The 20044-nt window shown below is 38.6% G+C and overlaps 1 protein-coding gene across 1 annotated transcript; it reads left to right on the top strand.

The window, feature by feature from the left end:
* The first annotated feature begins 175 nt into the window (after window positions 1–175).
* Window positions 176–18307, top strand: LOC144652498 (ATP-binding cassette sub-family C member 4-like). The gene is made up of 8 exons (XM_078512514.1): window positions 176–793; window positions 2894–3439; window positions 6707–7086; window positions 7756–9107; window positions 9844–10414; window positions 10790–10926; window positions 11534–11895; window positions 15861–18307. Exons 2-8 carry the CDS (start codon window positions 2924–2926, stop codon window positions 16428–16430), a joined length of 3888 nt encoding a protein of 1295 aa, XP_078368640.1. The 5' UTR covers window positions 176–793; window positions 2894–2923; the 3' UTR covers window positions 16431–18307.
* The last annotated feature ends 1737 nt before the right edge of the window (window positions 18308–20044 follow it).

A 20044-nucleotide genomic window follows, 5' to 3' on the forward strand; every position in this document is an offset into this window, starting at 1 on the left:
GCGGACCAGAAGTCACCAACGATTAAACAAAGGTACCAGATATCTATCTTTTTCGTTTGTTTTTTTCCGTTTTATTGCTAAAACTTGAGTGTAAATTACGATTTCAATCGATGAATTTATCTGGTTTACACGTATGCAACCGAGCACTGGTGTTTTTTTTTATATATATTTTTGATATTCAACTTTGAAAATTATATTAAAACAATTGTTCGCCTCAGGCTCAGTGATTATTGTTAATTATTAAATTCTCAACCTCGGATATTGCATTTCTTGCTTTCTGATTGGTTCACTGAATCCCGGTTATCAGCTCGTATACCTTTGTTTGACCTTATATTGGAAATGAGTGCGGCAAGTGCCGCTCAGCGTAAAATTTTTCTACGGAAAGCGACAGTTCCATCGGAAAAATGGTTGAAAACAACACATTTGGCGAGCTTTGTGAACAAGAAATAATCAGCGGTGCCTACAAAAACCACAGATCTTGGTCTCGCCATGGGTATTTTGGCGAGAAATACGAACCATGGCTGGACCAAACTCGCCTGATATGCCGCCGAAGCGTACTAAAAAGGTACGATTAGGTATAAATATTGCTATTAGTAAAACGTTGAAGACCTAACAAAGTATACACAAAGCGGGATCCAGCTGCAACCTTGTTTTCTCTCATTTCTCTATTTTTTAATTCATTCATTTAAGTGTTGAGTTCCAGTTGGTTAGTAAACCGGAACACTTCATCTGACTGGGTTGATGTAAAACCCTGTTGTATGTTTACGCCACAAAATGAGTCGATTTTCGTGAGGTAAGTGATTTGTAGCTGATCTGATATCAATGTTCCATTGCTGTGTTGTTGAGTCGCAAGTTGGTGCAACTGTAGTCTGAGTGAGTAGAGAAGCGACAACAACACTTACTATATTCAAATGTCTGTTGCTCAATCTATTGTATCATATGTAGTTGTTTGTATTATCGAACTGACTGATGTCCGTTATAGTAGAGTATCGATGAAGTAATATATAACATCCCGACAGTTTCATCTATGACATCATATGACATCATGATTAACACCTCGATTTGTAGCAATGACATGTTCGGTCGAACCAAACTTCAAAATTGAAAGTCACTCACTCGCTGGGCTAAGTTTTACACGGTTGAAATGAGCAGTTTAATACTTGTGGTTTAATGCTTTGAGTCACGTTTATATTGTTAAACTATTTTTAATTATACAGCCGCTTTCAATATGTTTTAGCTTTTATGTTTATGTTGCATTGGTTTAGCTCAGAACGTCCAGAACCGACTGTGCAGACTGCAATAACGTTCATTAAAAATTCGTATTAATTAAAATATGCAGTATTGGTCTTCCGTCAGTCTTAAAAATTAACATATGGCCTCCGGGAAATATCTCGTGTTTAAAGACATTTCCCATCGTTTTATTTTGGTGTTTATATTGTTTCGTTGAGATAATGGACAATTAGTGTTTTCCTATTGCAATCCGTTGATTATAATAATAATAATAATAATAACAACTTTATTTAAATTGATTGACATTGATTTCGTCCGTAGATGGTTATGATTGACATGTTATATGACATGTACATGTTCGATCGAACCAAAATTCAAAATTGAAAGACACTCGCAATTGCAGCTGGGCTAAATTTTACACGGTTGAAATGAGCAGTTCAATACTTGTGGTTTAATCTTTGAGTCACACATTTATATTGTTAGACTATTTTTAACTATACAGCCGCTTTGAACGTGTTTAAACTTTAATGTTTATGTTGCATTAATTTAGCTCAGAACGTCAAGAACCGATTGTGCAGACTGCAATAACGTTCATTAAAAATTCTTATTACTTAGGCGGCATCAGCCGAGTCTTTAGCCAGTGTTAGAAATTAACAGATCGCCTCAGGGATATTATTTGTGTTTGAAGACATTTCTCGTCGTTTTACTTTGGTGTTTCGTGGAGATAATTGACAATTATTGTTTTCCTATTTAAATCCATTGATTGACACTGATTTCGTCAGTAGACAGTTATGATTGACATGTTAGCCTTTGCAACATTAACCTTGTTGTCAGCCTGTTCCAGGCGTTCTGTTAGTTGGAGCAGCACAAAAAATGGGATTAGCGGGGGCGGCGATTCGCTAGGAGCCTGGGGCGAGGGAGCAAATGAATGCCTGTGAACATTCGCAACTAAAGCTCGATTCCTTTCGCGAAGAACAGAAAGATTCCTGACAGATGTTATTACTGGAAACATCCCACTGGCTCGAAAAGAACGTGATTGTCTTTTTACGAATAATGCACGCGATAAACGGAAAAGATGATCGATTATCCTAGTGCAGTTCTTTATGAGAGAACTGGAGTAAGACGACACATGTTAGCTTTCAGCCAAGCGTGGTGTTACTATAAATGCAAGGCATTCACATCCTTTGTGGAATATTTCAGATCTTAATTAGAGAAAAGCAGTTTCTTGCGATAGAAATAGGCCAAGGGAGACTACAAAAACATATCGCAAATTATAAAGATTTTGAACTTAACTAGACAAAAGGCTGGACAGGCAGAAAGTAACGCGCGCAATAAATCCGCCATCTTAAACTTATAGAACTTGACCACATTCGAATTGTTCTATTTAGAACTAATTCTAATAATACAGCAAAATGTGTCCTTTAGAATCATGTGTGCAGCAGAGTCATTTAATTTTATTGAGAAATGTACATACTTGTGTTACGAACTCGTGTAGACCTGAAGTTCATGTTATGGGGTCGCTGCAAAAAAAGTGGGCAGACTGGGTTTCCTAAAAAGTAAAGAAAACCTCATAACGAGGTTGTTTGGACACACTCTGTTCACCTCGTTGTAATGTTGATTGTCTTTTTTTCCCATTTTTTTCATTAAATGAAAAATAAAACAGGTTTCTGCAGTAGGCCAGTGAGAGTGAGTGATGGAAGATGCTCTGGTTCGGAATCCAAAAGAGAAAGCAAGTTTCCTCTCGCTGTTGACTTTCTCGTGGATAAGCAATGTTCTCAAACTCGGAAGCAAACAACCATTGGACGAGAAACACTTGTTTGTAGTCGAAACTTCATATCAAACAGAAAGATTGGTCGCTGATTTGGAGAGGGAATGGCTGGCAGAAGAAAGACGGTCTGAACAAAACCGAACAAAGCCTCGCCTGTGGAAGGCCATGATGAGAGTCATTCCCTGCAGAGATTATATCGCAATGGCGTTCATTAGGTTTGGTTACACGATAGCATTGAATGTTTTTCCTTTGCTCATATGGTTCTTCTTGAGAAACATTTCTACAGCTTCAGAGATGAGTTACAAGGAAACACTGCCGTTTGTAATCGGCATTTCTCTGGTCGCCATAGCAAGGTCTCTAGGCTTAACTCATGGGATGTTTAAGGCGGAAATGATGACGACTAGACTGAAAGCTGCGACGATTGGACTTGTGTACAAAAAGGCAAGTAATGTATCTTAGTCTTTTAAAGTGTATTACAAATGGAAAAGTATTAATTGCACATATTTGTTCGACATGGATATTTCTAAATTTCTGATATTATTATACCGCGCTTCCCTTAACCAAATGAATAACGAATGCTTAACCAATCTCGTCTTTCATGGAATAATATCTAGCAGAGTATCTTACTCAAGAATAATGCAGAAGGCTGTTTAGAATTTTTAGTAAGGGTAAAAATATTTATTTGATTTAAAAATTGTTCATTCGGCGGTTACATGTTGTATGACTAGACCAGGGCGTATGGAGAGAGGGCGTTGAAACAAGCGTGGTCGCGCGGGAGAGCCTTGATGCAAGGTCCTGGGCACTAACGGGGGAATTTGGCCGAGGTTTCCCTGCCAAACACTACGGCGGACGGAAGCGGCGGTTCAAATTTCAGCTTAGCAGGTGATTTAGAAGAAGTTCTAAAGTTTGACGTGACTGATGATTTTGAAGAATTACTTGACGTACAAGAGGAGATTATGGAAAGCTCGTCAAATACGGAATTTAACCAAGAGGGGGAGAACTTGAAAATGTATTATGCGAGGATTGCAACAAAAAGCTTCAATATTCCAGAAGAGTATGAAATTGCGTCAAGGGTGACGGGGAAAACAGACAGAAACTCGACATCTGTTACTACAGCGGCTATACCCTACATCAAGGGCACTGAGACTATTTCGCGGATTCTACAACCCTACTATTTTCGTGTAGCTCACATACCTATAACTACGTTACGACATTTACTAACTAACGTTAAAGACAGGGACGAACCTAACGACAGACAGCGAGCGATTTATAAGATTAAATGCTACGACTGCCAGGCCTCCTACATCGAAGAGACCTGTAGAAACCTGACCACGAGACTGACTGAATACAAAGGAGCGACGAGAAATGGTGATGTCAACAATCACATTTCTGAACACCATCGACTTACTAACCACAAAATCGACTGGGACTCTGCTGAATGTTTAAATTACAGTACTAACTATTTTCAACGACTGACTTTGGAAAGCTGGTACACAAACTAAGAACAAACGCCTATAAGCAGATGTCAACAACTACCGGCACCTGACAAACGACTTATTTACGACTAAAACAGAACCGACAAACGGACCGCTAACAGAACGACTTAAATTTGACTAACAATAGACGGAACATAACGACTTAATTTGACTAACAATAGTCGGGTCGAAACTGACCAATTACTGTCGAAAAACTTTAAACGAGTCTTACAGCCAATAACATCACGGCTAAACTGACCAATCAACTTCGACGGACCAGACTTATAGCATCATCGACTGACAACAACGTTTCACTTGACTCTGACTTCCGCTGAGGTTGTTGAAACGTCAGTCGCCAACAATAGTTCTTCTCAGAACTACTCTCACCCGGACGATCATACTCTACGACCAACGGATTGTATGTTGTTAAACATCTTTATTCGTTAGAAATAGCTTTAAAATGCTACGAAGAACTAAGAAGAAATCTTCTTGACATTTGAGGCTGACTGTCACAACGAAACGTCCCAAGAATGTATATATTATGATTGCGTGCAGGATCTCTAATTTGCATAAAAAAACAGACATTGAATTCCTAGGGTCCCTGACAAGCCTCGCAGCGCACGTTCAAATAGGCCATTTACGATCTATTAATATTCTAACTTGGCTGCGAGGCTTGGGGGAATAAAACAAAAGAAATGATTTATTCATTCCTGAACCTCGACGTGATATCTTTTGTTTATTCCCCCAAGCCGCGGACCCAAGTTAGAATTTTAATATATCGGAAATGGCCTATTTTAGCGATGTGACTGCCATGTTTTGAAACAGCCAATCAAAAAAATTGAAATTACTTGACCAGATCTTGCCTTCCGGTTCGTCCACCCGTGCGTTCTGGGAACGAGACTGGATGACGATTAGATAGGCCATTTCCGAGTTATCCTTTGCCTCTGTTTCAAAACGAGTCTACTTGCGAAACCATTCAAATGAAAATGAGTTTGATTTGCATGAAAATGGACTTGTTGGTGACACTTAATAATAAAGCTAAGTTCAAGCCTACTTGACAAATACGGTAGTTTTGGGCCTTAACAGGGGCAGTCCTAAGACACCGTGACTTCGACGCTGTTACTGATTTTTTATATAATCTAGGGAGAATCGCCATAGAAATATTTTCTTTTGCCGGCGTGAAGATAACACTCGACTGGGAAAATCTACGCCCATGTAGTATTTGCAGAAACTTGTCCCGAAACATGCCACTCGCTCCTTGCTCATTTAAATTTTAAGTTTCCTCTGTGAAGAAATCGATGTGGTCATGGTTGCTAACATGATAAGCCTATAACCGAAGAAATTACTGTGAGGCGTTGTCATATATTGGTCAGCGGTTTTGTACGCATGCTCAATAAAGGGCGGACCCTGTTCGTGTTTGGCCGCCATGTTGAAATGTAGTGTTTTGTGGCGTGTGTTTTTATCTGGCCTAATCAGACCTATTAGAAGCCATCCAAAGGTTTCTCGATATTTAACACTGGCGACGAGGACGGGATTGACTAACTAACAAAGAATGGCGGCAGTTAACATCAAAATTCAAGGAGTAGCTTCGTTCGATTGCAAAGGAAATTCGTCTACATTGCGACCACATTGGAAAAAATGGCTTCAATCGTTTCAACACTTTTTTGTGGCCAAAGGAGTGGTGAACGATGCACAAAAGAAGGCTTTGCTTCTTCACACCGCGGGAATTGAGGCATTTTGTCAAAAAAAGTCGTAGTAAGCCACACTATTTTAGAATCATCCTCAGTCATAACAAATCAATGAAATGAGATACTGTGAATCCTGAGCTACAAAGCCACAGATGGGAACAGCTCGTAAGTTCATATGGGATTCACTCACGCGCTCTTCCCATCTGTGGCTTTGTAGCTCAGATGGTAAAGCAGTGGTCATGTAACCCGAAAGTCGTGGGTTCCAGTCCCACCTGAGCCACTGAATTTTTTTCAGTGCCCAGGTTTTACAGTGTCTCATTTCATTTATTTGTTAAGCCACACTATCTTCACACATTAGAGCCATTTTCTGAATAAAATGAATAAGCGACTTACGGTAAGCTCTTCGGTTATAGGCTTATCATGTTAGCAACCATGGTCACATCAATTTCTTCACAAGGGAGTTGTGCACGAGGAAGATATGACTTTTAAGTAAAAAAGAAAATTCTGGAACTTTATCAGCTTTTTATACTGACTTTATTTTCCAGATCCTTAATCTTAATAGATGTACTTTACAAGACACCATTTCAGAAAACACCATCAACTTGGTTTCCAACGATGCTCAAGCTATCGAAAAGTTAAGTCTCCCCAGTTTTGTATTTCCATTTGCTCCACTGGACCTCGTTATCTCCATGGCTCTTCTGTGGTATTTATTAGCATGGCAAGCCTTAATAGGAGCTTCTTTCTTTCTTCTTGTTGTGGTGTATGGATCGTTTGCAGCTCATAAGATTGGGAAGGTTCGCCACCAATCAGCCGCAGAAACTGACAAACGATTGGAAATGATGAAAGAAGTTATTGCAGGAATCCGCGTAGTTAAAATGTACGCCTGGGAATGGAATTTCAGGGATCTGGTTGCACAAATAAGGAAGTTAGTACAAATTTTTTATTTAACTGTTAAGCTACATGGCCGCCTTTTTAATCACCGATCGCGAATAGTAAACGAGGCCAGGCTACGTCGACACTCTCATGTCGACCGGGAAGAAGCGGCATAATTATTACAAACGGTAAAACAGTCAAAAGGCAACGAGATTCAGTATTCTTAAGCCGAAAGTCGAAATATAAAATGCTATTCCAAGGACAACGCGCACGCATCTAGCTGTATAATGAGGGCCCATTAGCAAATAGCAATCAACAAACGAATCAGTAGGATTTACGGATTTCCAAAAGCAAGTTGAAAATGAGCCCCAGTTAGAAAATGGCTACTAAAAGACGTTTGTTCGCTTTAGCAAAAAAGCTCCTCGTAGAAGAGGGGATACTGCTCAGTGCTACAACACGGACAGGTGTTGAGTAAATTGCACAGCTATCATCATATTTAAACAATGTGAATCCAGTGTTTAGGATAAGCGTTAAGAAAATCCAGAGCGGCTAGATTGAAATATCCTGCCTAGAAATAGTTTTGAGGTTTTGACGCCATTTTAAGTTCTAAAACCGTATTATCGATATCGCGTATAAAACCAGCGTGTTTGGGGAGAGGTGAATAGATGTTTTATTTAGAGCTCGATAAGTTAATGAAATGTAACAATTTTTCTTTGAACAGAAAGGAAATCTCCTTGATTCGCATCCGAGGATTCATGATCTCAAGTATCTACGCCTTGTTCTTCACCAGCTCTGCCATGGCAGGATTCGTTTCAGTCACAATAATGCTATTTACAAAGCATTCACTAACGTCGTTTAAAATCTTTACGCTAATTTCTATCTTATCTAACATCAAATTCATCGTCACGATTTTTATAGCAGAAGCATTATACCATATTGCGGATGCGAGAACTGCATGTAATAGGATGCAACGCTTGATAGAAAAGAAAGCTATCTTAACACGTGAAATGGATCACAAAGATAAACTGTATCCTTTAGAAGTTTACTTCAGAGGTAGAAGGTATAAACCACAATTCATTAGGACTCAAAGTTTTAGAAATGGAAGACCAGCCTTGGTTAGTGCTCGGAAACTTAAACAGACATCTCAGCACATCCAACCACAGGCATTTCTTGAGAACGTTTCATGTTTCTGGAGCCAAATGTCAGAACGTCCTGCGTTACGGAATGCATCATTGGGTGCTACTAATGGTCAACTTATTGGTATAACAGGGCCAGTTGGAAGCGGCAAAACATCTTTGCTGATGTGTATCTTAGGAGAACTTCCAATCTCTTCTGGGAAAATCTCTTGTATTGGAAAAATAGCTTATATCTCCCAAACGCCTTGGGTCTATTCTGGCACTGTGCGAGAAAACATAGTTTTTGGTAACCAGTTTGTTGAACAAAAATACAACAAGGTTATCGAGGTCTGTGACTTGCAGAAAGATATAGAACACTTTACAAAACATGATCTAACGGAGATTGGACAACGTGGAGTAATCCTCAGTGGTGGTCAGCGTGCACGAGTGAGTCTGGCACGCGCAATCTACTCAGACGCGGACATCTACCTATTGGATGACCCACTCAGTGCAGTGGATGCTAAAGTCGGCAAACATTTGTTTGAGAGATGCATCAAAGAGTTCCTAGAGGGGAGGATACGTATCCTGGTCACTCATCAGTTACAGTTTCTGGAACAAACAGACAGCGTTGTTATGCTACGGAATGGCTCCGTTGTTCGTCAAGGAACGTATAGTCGAATTGAAAAGGACAAGCAAGTGGCTTCTTATTTCCTATCTCAAGCAAAACAAGACCTCAATGGCGAGATTGATAGTAACGAGATTTCTTTATTTTCTACTGAAGACACCTTCAAATCGATGAATGCTGCCAAAGCAGACCGTGACAGGGTGGATCTGAAAGAAGAAGAAGAGGACAGAATGGTTGGAACTGTCAAGTGGTGGTTGTACTGGAAGTATTTTAAAGCTGCACTTCCAACAGTTTTGATAATCGGCCTTATTGTGTTCTTTGCTATTGTTCAGGGTAAGCAATAGTTTAAGTACGGGTATTCCCTGAATTTCGAAGATCCACATAAAGTAAACATAAAAGATATTAGTTAATCTATTTACATAGCTCTTTTTAATAGAAGTTAGTATAAGTTCTTTTCTTTTTATCATTACATCATTACATTGGTTATGAGAAAAGAAAGGACGCCACGTTCTAGTGAAAACATCGTAGAAAACGTACATCAAATTGCAAGGAAGTTTTCTTTAAAGCCAGAAGTCCATTTATTTCTTCATGTTTAAGTATATCAAATAAACTGGAATTGCGATTGAAGAGAATAGCTAGAGATATGGCACTAACTACTGGGTTGTCCCGAGGAGACTCGTGGTGAACCATGCGTTAATACCATTTCCATATCTGATAAATGTACTGTTAGGCAACATGGTTCAATTGGATTCCCCCATAGCTGAGTGGTATCCAGCAGGAACCTGGCTTCATTGTTTGTGTTTGATGAATTTGACTTGAGCGCACAAGTCACATTTATAAACTTGTACGGAAATTTAGCCTCTTTTAAGCATCGTTATGTTGGTAAGAGTCGTCCTAAAATAAAAGGACACGACTTCTTCCGCACAAATCATTTAGTTATTTAAGTGTTGGTGTCGCCAAGTGTTATTAATTCGTAACTTTGAAGAAAGGACACGACTACTTTCACAGAAAGCCATGCGTTATTGATCTGGTAACCAAATTTAGTGTAAACGTTTGTTTTCTGTTTCAGTGTTCTGGATTGCGCCCTATTGGTGGCTCTCACGCATCTCTGAAATGCCATTGGAGCAACAGAAGAGCCACAAAACGCTTGTGGTGTACGGATCCATTGTGACTGTCTCCTTACTTCTTACGATAATATCCTCCTTCTGTTTCTACCTCGCTGCTTTAAAGGCTTCAGAAAACCTCCATGACCAGATGACAAAAGCTACTTTGAAAGCACCGGTCCTATTCTTTGATACTAACCCAGTTGGTCGCATCTTAAACCGCTTCTCTAAGGATATCGGGAGTATGGACGATATACTTCCAGGACAGTTCCTTTTTGCCACGCAATTGTGCCTGTACTTTTTCAGTGCTACCATACTTTCAGCGGTGACAAATGTGTGGCTTTTTATCACTTGTACCCCCTTAATAGTCTTGTTTATTTACCTCGCTAAATATTATTTGAAATCCGCTCGGGAGATAAGACGACTTGAAGCAATAACGTGCAGTCCAGTGTACTCCCTTATTGCTGATACTGTGGCAGGACTGGAAGTAATTCGCTCATCAGAGATGGAGGATGATTTCCTTCGGAAATTTTACCAGTAAGTAAACTTATGTTAAAAACATATAATTCGTTGTCGCTGACTAAAGAATATATAAGCTTTTGCAACTTTAATTTTAGAGACTTGAAGAAGAGAATGGCTAATAAGGAATATAACCGGTAATAATAATAATAATAATAATAATAATAATAATAATAATAATAATAATAATAATAATAATAAGCTTTCGTAATTGCAGCTTCTTTAACACTGCCACTTTCAAAAGAAGTGACATCTATCTGTGATAGCGGCTTGTAACCAAGATTCTCTGTTGAAATGATGAGGCATAGGTTTATAACACCATTGAAACTTTATTTAAATGCGAAAATTCCATGTCAGCCAGATCAGAACTGATTACGCTGTGCGGGTTTTTAGATACCAAGACAAGAACACAGCAGCCCTGATATTATTGAAGGCCTCTACACGTTGGCTTGCTCTTCGAGGAGATGTCTTAAGTAACGTTCTTGTGACTTCCGTGTCAGCCGGAGCATTATTTGCAACACAAAGTCCAGGTAAGTGCCATCATCTGACAGACCGAGTATATTGGTAGACTTAATACATTGAGACCACCAAGGTTTATTTTATGTTTGTTTAACTGGAAATTGGTGTTAGCTCTGTTTTCGTACTTTTGAAAAGTAACCTGACCTTTTCCTGTTTTTTATGTACGTAGTCTGTGTATTTAATGTACAGCTTCTTTCCTCAATATTTACCGTCGCTTGCATCTAAGCGTGAACACGAGCCGCCGAAACATGATCTAATTGGGGATCAAACATGGCATGTTTCGTCATGAAATATTGAAGTTTAGCAGACCGTAACGGCAACTTTCGAGCTCAGAATGCTCGCCATAACCATTGAGTACAGGCGAAACTTTACACCAGAAGTGATTCAAGTGAACCTGCAAATGCACATCGACACAGATCAAGATCACTTTGTCGGAAGAAGTCTTCTTACTTTTTATTTCCGACATTTCGAAACGCGGAATTTGTTGAACTTTCGGCGCGAAAGTTGCCGTAACGGTTTGCCAAACTTCAACGTTAAATGACGAATCATGCCACGTTTAAATCGAGTAGTGCATGGTCTAGTAACGTGAGACAGCGAAATAGGTTATTTGTGTTTTAGCTTTGGCAGGTATGTCCCTCACCTTTGCAGCCGAGACATTAGAAGCCTCACAGTATGGCATCCGTGTCGCCTCAGAAACAGAAAATTATATGACCTCAGTAGAAAGAGTGTTCACATACACCGAAATCGACCCAGAGCCTGGGTACAGCACCGAAACCCTTCCTTCAGAAGAGTGGCCGACAACGGGTACCTTGACACTACGTGACTTGTCATTAGCATATTTGAAAGGAGCGCCAGCAACTTTGAACAACATAAGCGCCAGTGTCGCTGATAAGGAAAAAGTTGGTGTAGCAGGTCGCACGGGAGCTGGGAAATCGTCTTTAGTGGCGGCTTTGTTTCGAATGCCAGAACCTGAAGGCGAGGTAATTATATGAGAACTGTTATTTAATATATGGCAAAGCCAGTCTTCTGAGCGTTCTACTTGGTTCGTTCTTTGTCGGGATTTTGCTAAACGTACCGACAGTTTCTATGGAAACCGTCCAAGCCGTGTACCTTAATGATTCGATTTAGCGCCCTCCTTCCAATAAGCGCCCCCTTCCGACCGAATGTGTTTTTGTAAATAAGCGCCCCTATTCCAATAAGCGCCCCCATTCTTATTAGCGCTCCCATTCTTATAAGCACCCCTATTCTAATAAGTGCCCCTATTGTGGATAACTGGCCCTACTGAAGTCACTGACGTCAACTAGATAAACTCCTGACCGTTCACCGTACAGTTCATGTATATATTTACTGTTAAAATGAAGAATTATTTTAAAAGTAACTGAACTTTTGACAATTTCTAACTGTTACAGTTCCTGTTATTATAAGATACATTTGGTTGTTTCTCAAAAAATTAAATAAGCGTCCTGTCCCGAATAAGCGCCCTGTCTCGAATAAGCGCCCTCCCTTGAGGTGCCAAAAGTAAATAAGCGCCCCGGGCGCTAAATTGAATCATTACGGTATTTGTTTTTCAAAAGCCTGGAGCAAATGAAAATTTGCAACCAAAACTGCGGAAGGAAATTGTGTTAATACTCTCATTCTTCGCAAAGAAACCTCCTAAAAGATTGATATTTTACAGAGTTTACAACATGGACCAGGAGGAAAAATATTTACCAACCGACTTTTACTATTCTACAGATCGGGAAACTTCTTAGACCATTATTCACTTAAAAGTACATTCGCACAATATAACGCTCATTAATAACTTTAACTGTCCTTGATATGCTTCTGGTTTAATACCATAACTGAGAGAATTCTCGCACGCTGATTGGGCCCAAAGTTACGGTTAATGAGGGTATAGACCATGAAAGAGACATCAGATCATGCCACGCACACTCGCGGGCCTTAAATGTGCAAGTTTCGTTTCCATGAATAAAAGCGAATTTCATTTTGTTTTGTTTGAATCAAGTACGCATTTGTTTTCGGAATTTAGGATTGGACTTTTACTCAGGTGATTTGTCGAAAGAAAATTTAAAAGACTTTGAATTTTTTGTCAAACTGAGAAGAACGGTGCTAGCGAACCGGTAGCGGACTTAGCGAACTGTCGACGTTCAGTGAACAAGCGCTAACAAAATCTTCAGAAAGAACAATCATCTTGCTCTCTTTTAGCGATAGGCACACACTCGACGAGAGAATAAAAGGTAATTAAAATTGTTAATCTTTGAATTCTTATTCATCTTCTTTTGCATCATTGTCGTTTTAACGTGTCGGGAATTTTTACGTCTGCCCCGGCAAAGTTTCTTCACTGACAGGAATCGCTTTTGATAAATACTTGATCGAGTTTGTTATCAGTATAAAACAAATCGACCACATTTTTCCATGTTCTGAGTGGTTCTGATTGGGTAACTGTTGTTCTTACCACATTTTGACGTCTTCTGTGATCTAAAAATGAACAGACCCACAGTAAAATGGAATGTATTTGTTTTATACAATAACACAACAGTAAGTACACTTATATGCCGCTTCCGGTGAACTAAAGTTGTTACGTTTTCGTTTCATGAGAACGTTTTCCGTAACCATGAAGTACAGCTAAACCGATTTATTTAACAAAATAACGGAAAATTAAATCATTAACAAAAAACTGACCTTTATTCCATCTGAAAAATTGTCTTAAACAGTAACCTTTAAAAATAGCGTTCAACCGCAATTCATGGATTTGCCGTGGCGTCGTCCAACTGTTCAGCATCGGACAAAAACTTTCATGCAGATTTCGATAATTTCTCGAATCATTCACTGTCTACTTCAAACATCGCTAGAAATCGCGGACATTGAAGTCGGCGAATTTTGATGCATCTTACATTAATCGCTCACGAAACTTGGTAATAGCCGCTGATTCGAAAGCCTGACTTTGGGCTCATATACATCTACGATGATACACAAAAATGCGGCCTACACAGAGAAATATTTTGTGAAGTAAGAAAACCACTGGTCAAAAATATTCCTGATAATAAAACTGGAGCAAAAGATCTTTCAAACGATGGCTTTTGCGGCAAAATTGGAGCAAAGACGGCTGAAATATCGTAGCTCAAAGACAGCGGATTTTGGGATTTCAACGTGGACTGCCGCCGTGTGTTTACAGTATGCGTTTTTTTGTGGTTTTCTAACGGCAAAGATACAAATGAAATCTAATCGGAAGGAGATGAAAATCGTTTGGTGAGTTAGATTCATGTATAGTTTTATCAAATCTGCTTGCACATTTTTTCGATCACATTCAGTTTGCCGATAATCTCTGTTTATAAACTTTGAGTTTTCGGTTTTCGCCATACATTCCTCCTCTACGCCTTATAATTTTGGTCTCAAATACTGTTCGCAGAAAACGTTCATGAATACAAATGAAATTCGAAGCGCACTTCAATTCTGTACAATGTTTTCTTAATACACCAGTCTATTGTGTTCCGCTGCAAATTTTACATTTTTAATTTTAAGAAATATTTAATAAAACATTTCATTCTCCATACATTTTCTTTGTAATCCTTGCGTTCGCTTCTACGGTCAATGTACCGCAGGACATACTATTCGCGGACTCGGAGGTCCGCGATTTCTGGAGATGCTTGTTTAGCCTAGTTAAACTTTAATGTTTCGAACGGGTAACGATTTTTGGCGGAGTGTTTCTTACTGTAGATTTATAATCAGACTGAACTTTTTAGTTTTGTTGTCGGGCCCCGCGAGTTGTGAATCACTTTGCCGACAACACTGATTTGGACTATGAACTCTGATCACGCGCGCGAGTCACCATACACTGACGTTATTTATGCGTCTGTACTCTAATAGATAACAGGCATCAACCAATAATAATAATAATAATAATAATAATAATAATAATAATAATAATAATAATAATAATAATAATAATAATAATAATAATAATAATAATAATAATAATAATAATAATAATAATAATAATTACATAGTTTATAACATAGTTTACTGGTGGCCCAGTAGTTTACAATATGGCCCTCCCTAATTAATTACATATTACATACTTTAATCGGTTATTGTATAAACTCTCATAGACCATAGAAATGACGCCATCGGATAAAATGTCCAAAACTTTGCAGTGAAACCACTCGCCTAACGGCTCGTGATTCCACTTGAGTTTTGTACATTTTCTGACGTCATTTCTATAGTTAATAAGAGTGTAGACCATTGCAAAATGTGGTCGATTGTTAAAAGGAATCAAAAACAGTAAGCGATATCTTGAACACTGCCATTGCGAGTCGGCGTTTATTTCTGATTGAAAAGCAAGTTAAAAAGTTTAAAAACTCGGCAGAAAACCGCAGAATAACTCAAACCAATCTTTACTTGAAAAGGAAACTACAATTGTTTTCCAGCAGCAAAGAAATAGTGGTCATTTAGAAGTTTTAATATAAAATGTCCTGTCAACTGAACTGCCACTTTGGAATATGCTTTACATTCAACTGAGCGAGTTTCGCTCAACGAAGACAAACTTAAATTCACTTCACCGCCTGGATTCTTTTTTGAGCAATTTCTCTTCAACTAGCTGAGAAGACCAAGAATTTGCTTCTCCGTTCAGTCCTTCGACCATTTTGTCGTTATAAAGCGCAAAAGCAGTTTTCAATTGCAGATGGAAGCGTCTCGACTCAAATTAAAGGGAGCTTGAAGTGATGCCAGCTTGTGCCAGCCAGCAAGAAAACGGCGCGAACAGTTGAATGGTCTTCTGTCCTGATTGGCTGGCTTCGTTATTTTCTTGTTTCTGATTGGCCCACGGCAGCAGGCTAAAATATATTTTAGCCCGCTGAATTCTCCATTTTAGCCCGCAAAATACGCCTCAATGCCCGATGAAATGATTATAATATCATTTTGACAAGTTTGTTTATTCTTTATACAGGTTATCATAGATGGTGTGAACATCAAGGATCTAAATCTACAGGCGTCTCGCAGGTCCATGGCCGTAATAACTCAGGATCCTGTCCTCTTTAGCGGCACCCTCAGGAAGAACCTGGACCCTTTCTCTTTGTATCAAGATCTTGATCTGTGGCGTGCTTTGGAAGATGTTCAGTTGAAGACCCTGATACAACAACTACCTGACCAGCTGGAGTACAAGTTGAGAGAGTCTGGAAACAACTTCAGTGTTGGTGAGCGGCAATTGCTGTGTTTAGCCCGTGCGCTGTTACAAAGAAGCAAGATTATAATCCTGGATGAAGCCACTGCTAATGTAGATTTCAAGACCGACAGACTGATTCAAGAAGTTATACGCAACAGATTTAAAGATTCCACAGTAGTAACCATTGCTCATCGATTGAATACCATCATGGACTATGACAAAGTGTTGGTTATGGAGCAGGGACGAGTTGTTGAATTTGACAAACCTGAAGTTTTGCTTCAGGATAAGAACGGTGTCTTTGCTCGTCTTGTTCAGACTTATAGTGCGACTGTCTCTAAAGAACATTTTCCATGAACCAGTAAACTACTGGAAAAACTTCTTATACTTAATGATACAGATGATTGAATTTCTAACAGGACCTCAAGTAAAAGTATTTGGTCAAGGTTTCTCAACGCCCTTAAATAGACATCTGCCAAGGTTTACGGAATTTAGATAAACAGGTATTACAATTTGGGAAACGGAAAACATGTAGTCCACAGGACGCGCGCGCAAGAGGACAAAAACTCGCCCAAATTAATGGCGAATTCAACTACGACACTGACGATGACGATGACATAATTTTTGTTGGCTTTGACGTCATTTGTCGCCACATGATTTTATTAGATCCGCCATCTTGGATTTCACAATTCCTTGGAAAGCCAGTTATATTTTCAGAAATTGTATTAAGCAGGGCCATTCTGGATACCAGCCACTGTGCTGAATGGGCCACCCTGCATAAATAAAGTTTACCTTACCTTACCTTACCTAACGGAAATTGATGCACAATCAAGCCAAAATGTTTATGGAATGTAAAATTTAAGAAATCGAATAATTTTGCTTTTAATGGGGCTTTGTCACGGATTTTAACAGATTTTTGAACAGCCAAAATTTATACTTGTGTCATAGGAAACCTAAAAATTATGATCCATTTTTTTAACAATTGTTTTATTAAAGCATTTAAACTGTCAACAAGCGTCTTTGCCTGCGGATGGCTAGGATGGAAATGGATTGCAACTTGAAAAATTAAGGCCAAACTTTTCAAGTTGTTTTCGCACGTCTTCAAAAAAAAATGAGATTTTTTAGCCGCAGTTTGATTTCTATCCGCAAATTAAGGTTACATATGTCATACGTATTAAAAAAACAGTTTGCATAGAGGTCAGAGAAACGTTTTTTCTATTAATAAAAAAAAACTTTTAAAAGTGAAAGTATTTAGAATAAAAGTACGTAGACTTAAAAGCATGAAGACTAAAAGTAAATGAGTTGTTTGCAGACAGTATATAGGGCTCAAATTAAATAAACATTTCATTTGACGAATTTGGAATTTTAATGTGGTCTTGTTGGCAATAAATTCAACTAATAAACAAGTAAATAGCTGATCCTTTTCTTAAAAACAGTAACTTATTGTAACAATTAAATATGAACAGTATTTTACATTTCATTGGCCCCTGTTTTTTCGATTAAACGCCTGGGCCCGGTTGTTAAAAGCACGATTAAGCTAATCCAGGATTAGCGTGAATTTTGAATTCAATTTTAAAACATTTCTTTGAGGTTTTCTTTTTATATTCTTTGTCCCCCAGTTTTGACGTGGACCAATCTCAAATTTCACAAAGCATTAGCTATGGAAAAGCCTTCAAAAGAAGAGAAATTAAAACCTCGATCATCTCTTAATCCTTGGTTAGCGTTTATCGCCTTTCGAACAACCCGGCCCAGGGCGTTAATTTTTAACTTAGCCTGATGGACCCGGCATTTATTTGAATCCTGCAGTTTATTTGAGCCCGGTGTTATTAAGAAAGAGGTTTAAATAATTATTCTTGACAAACATGTATCCGTGTAGTATACCTACAGCTTATTATTCTTTAAATAAATACCTGCGGTACCCATTTTCAACTCCACCTTGGAGACCCAGCGTTTATTCGGTTCCCGATTTTTAATCGAGAAAATACGGTGTACATATTTATCCAAACATTATTAAAGAAACTCTTCATTAGTCTACAAAAATTAATGCTATAACCCATCCTTTCAAAATTGTTGAATCTTCATGCAATGCAGAAATGCTTGCGACAAGTCAAATCAACATAACAACAGCAACAATGTTTATAGTCTTTGATGATTTTCTCAGGATCTTAAATCCATAAACCTTTTATGTAACTAGGAGCTTACATGTGTAACATAAATTGGATATAGCTTTTCTTAAATTTTCTTCGAAAAATACAGACCAAGATTTAGTGCTTACTATTAAATAAGCTTCCCCACTGATCCCCATTCCAAAAGAATAAATGAAAATCAGGGTATGAAGGTGTGTAGTATTGCAGTGCAATACATACTAGTTACGCAACGCTTTCGAGTGGTATACTATGGAATATCCCACGAGTCACTTGTATTTTCTCGGTATACACACGAGCCTTTAGGCGAGTGTGTATACGAAGAAAATACAAGTGACAAGTGGGATATTCCATAGTATACCACGAGAAAGTGTTGTGTAACTATTTTATACCATGCCATAGAAAATACGCTCACTAAATTTCATCGAGAATAAGATCGCAGCGCACGATGGGAAGGTTGGCCGTCGAATATGCAACGGCTTTCCTGTATTCTGATTGGCTGTATTTTCTATGGCATGGTATAAAATGCTATATAATTTGATGTAATGTTGCAGAGAAAAATAATGCAGTGGACAACAGTACGTGCCTCTTCACATTGAAGCAATAGAGGACTTTTTTCCGTGTTTACAAAGCCCCATCCAAACACGAGAGGGGATGGGAGAATTCGAGACAGTTATGCAAAGGTTTGTACAATTTTCGAGAATTCTCCCAACCACCCGAGTGTTTAGATGAGGCTATGTAAACACGGAAAAAAGTCCTCTATTGCTTTTATAAAATATTTCACGAAAATATTCCAACAAAAGAGGGTATTTTGTTTATTTACTTCTTGGTTGAAATAGATTTCTCAAAACGCGTATCTGACAACAAATGAACCAATCAAAATTCGCGTTATAAGAAAATTTATTTCAAGCGCCATCGTGCGCCGTGTCAATGAAAGCGAAAAATGCTCAAATTATATGGTTCTGTAAGGAAAGAACTTCAAGATGAGGAGTTTATTTAAACTAAAAGTGAATGTCACTGTGCTTGATCGCTCTTGAAAGTGACGTAAACTTGCCTGATTTGGCAGCCCGAGAAGTTGAATCGCTCATCGTGCCTTGTGAAGTTTTGCTGCTTAGGAAACACTGCCAAGTAGCGGATCCAGCGGGGTCGGTAGCAATGTCTATGCCTTTCTTGTACGGTTTGTTGTTTAGATAGCAATCTTAACCAATCCAGTGTACTTCTACTGTAGTTTCCTCCATCTTTGTTATGTGCCTCAAGCGTAGAATAACCTCAAATGTCATCAAATTCTGCTTTGGTTTTCTGATAAATATCTCCATTAGTAGGGCCCTTGCCGAAGCCCATTTTGAATGAAAAAAGTTCACGACTATCATTGCCAATGTAATAATAGGTTTTTTACGCTGAAAACATCTTTGACGGCAAAAAGGTAGCAACCGATCGGCCGTGCAAAGTTTGATTTTCAATATTTTCAGTCTGTAGCACATAATTTCGTGTGCGTTTTCCTGTATTTTTTTCAAATAAAGAATATCTTATAGCGAACTTTATTGTAGTACTTTAATGTAAGAATTAATTTGAAAAATGTTTACTGCGTATTTTGTTGCATATTTTTTCGTTCGCCTGAGCTCCCTCGACTAGCTCGAGGTCGAAACAGCCAAAGGGCTGTGGCTCTTCTTTCTTTTGCTTTTTTCCCTGGACTAATGGGGGAAAAGATAGCCAAACCCAAATCAAAATTTGGTATATTTCTTATTCATTTGTTAAATATTTGTACTTGAAATTACTTTACGAGTCTTTCGAAAGCTTTGAAATGTTTTCAAATTGTGCTGGGAACAG

Source organism: Oculina patagonica, chromosome 4 (assembly GCF_052425735.1).
Source record: "Oculina patagonica isolate OP01 chromosome 4, crgOcupat, whole genome shotgun sequence".
NCBI lineage: Eukaryota > Metazoa > Cnidaria > Anthozoa > Scleractinia > Oculinidae > Oculina > Oculina patagonica.

What these genes read in the sequence shown, in the direction of transcription:
- LOC144652498 (XM_078512514.1), top strand. Translation starts at nt 2,924, where the DNA reads ATGGAAGATGCTCTGGTTCGGAATCCAAAAGAGAAAGCAAGTTTCCTC. An exon ending in TTCCTTCGGAAATTTTACCA is followed by an intron (nt 10,415 to 10,789) that starts GTAAGTAAACTT and finishes GCGGGTTTTTAG; the next exon opens with ATACCAAGACAAGAACACAG. An exon ending in TGCCAGAACCTGAAGGCGAG is followed by an intron (nt 11,896 to 15,860) that starts GTAATTATATGA and finishes TTCTTTATACAG; the next exon opens with GTTATCATAGATGGTGTGAA.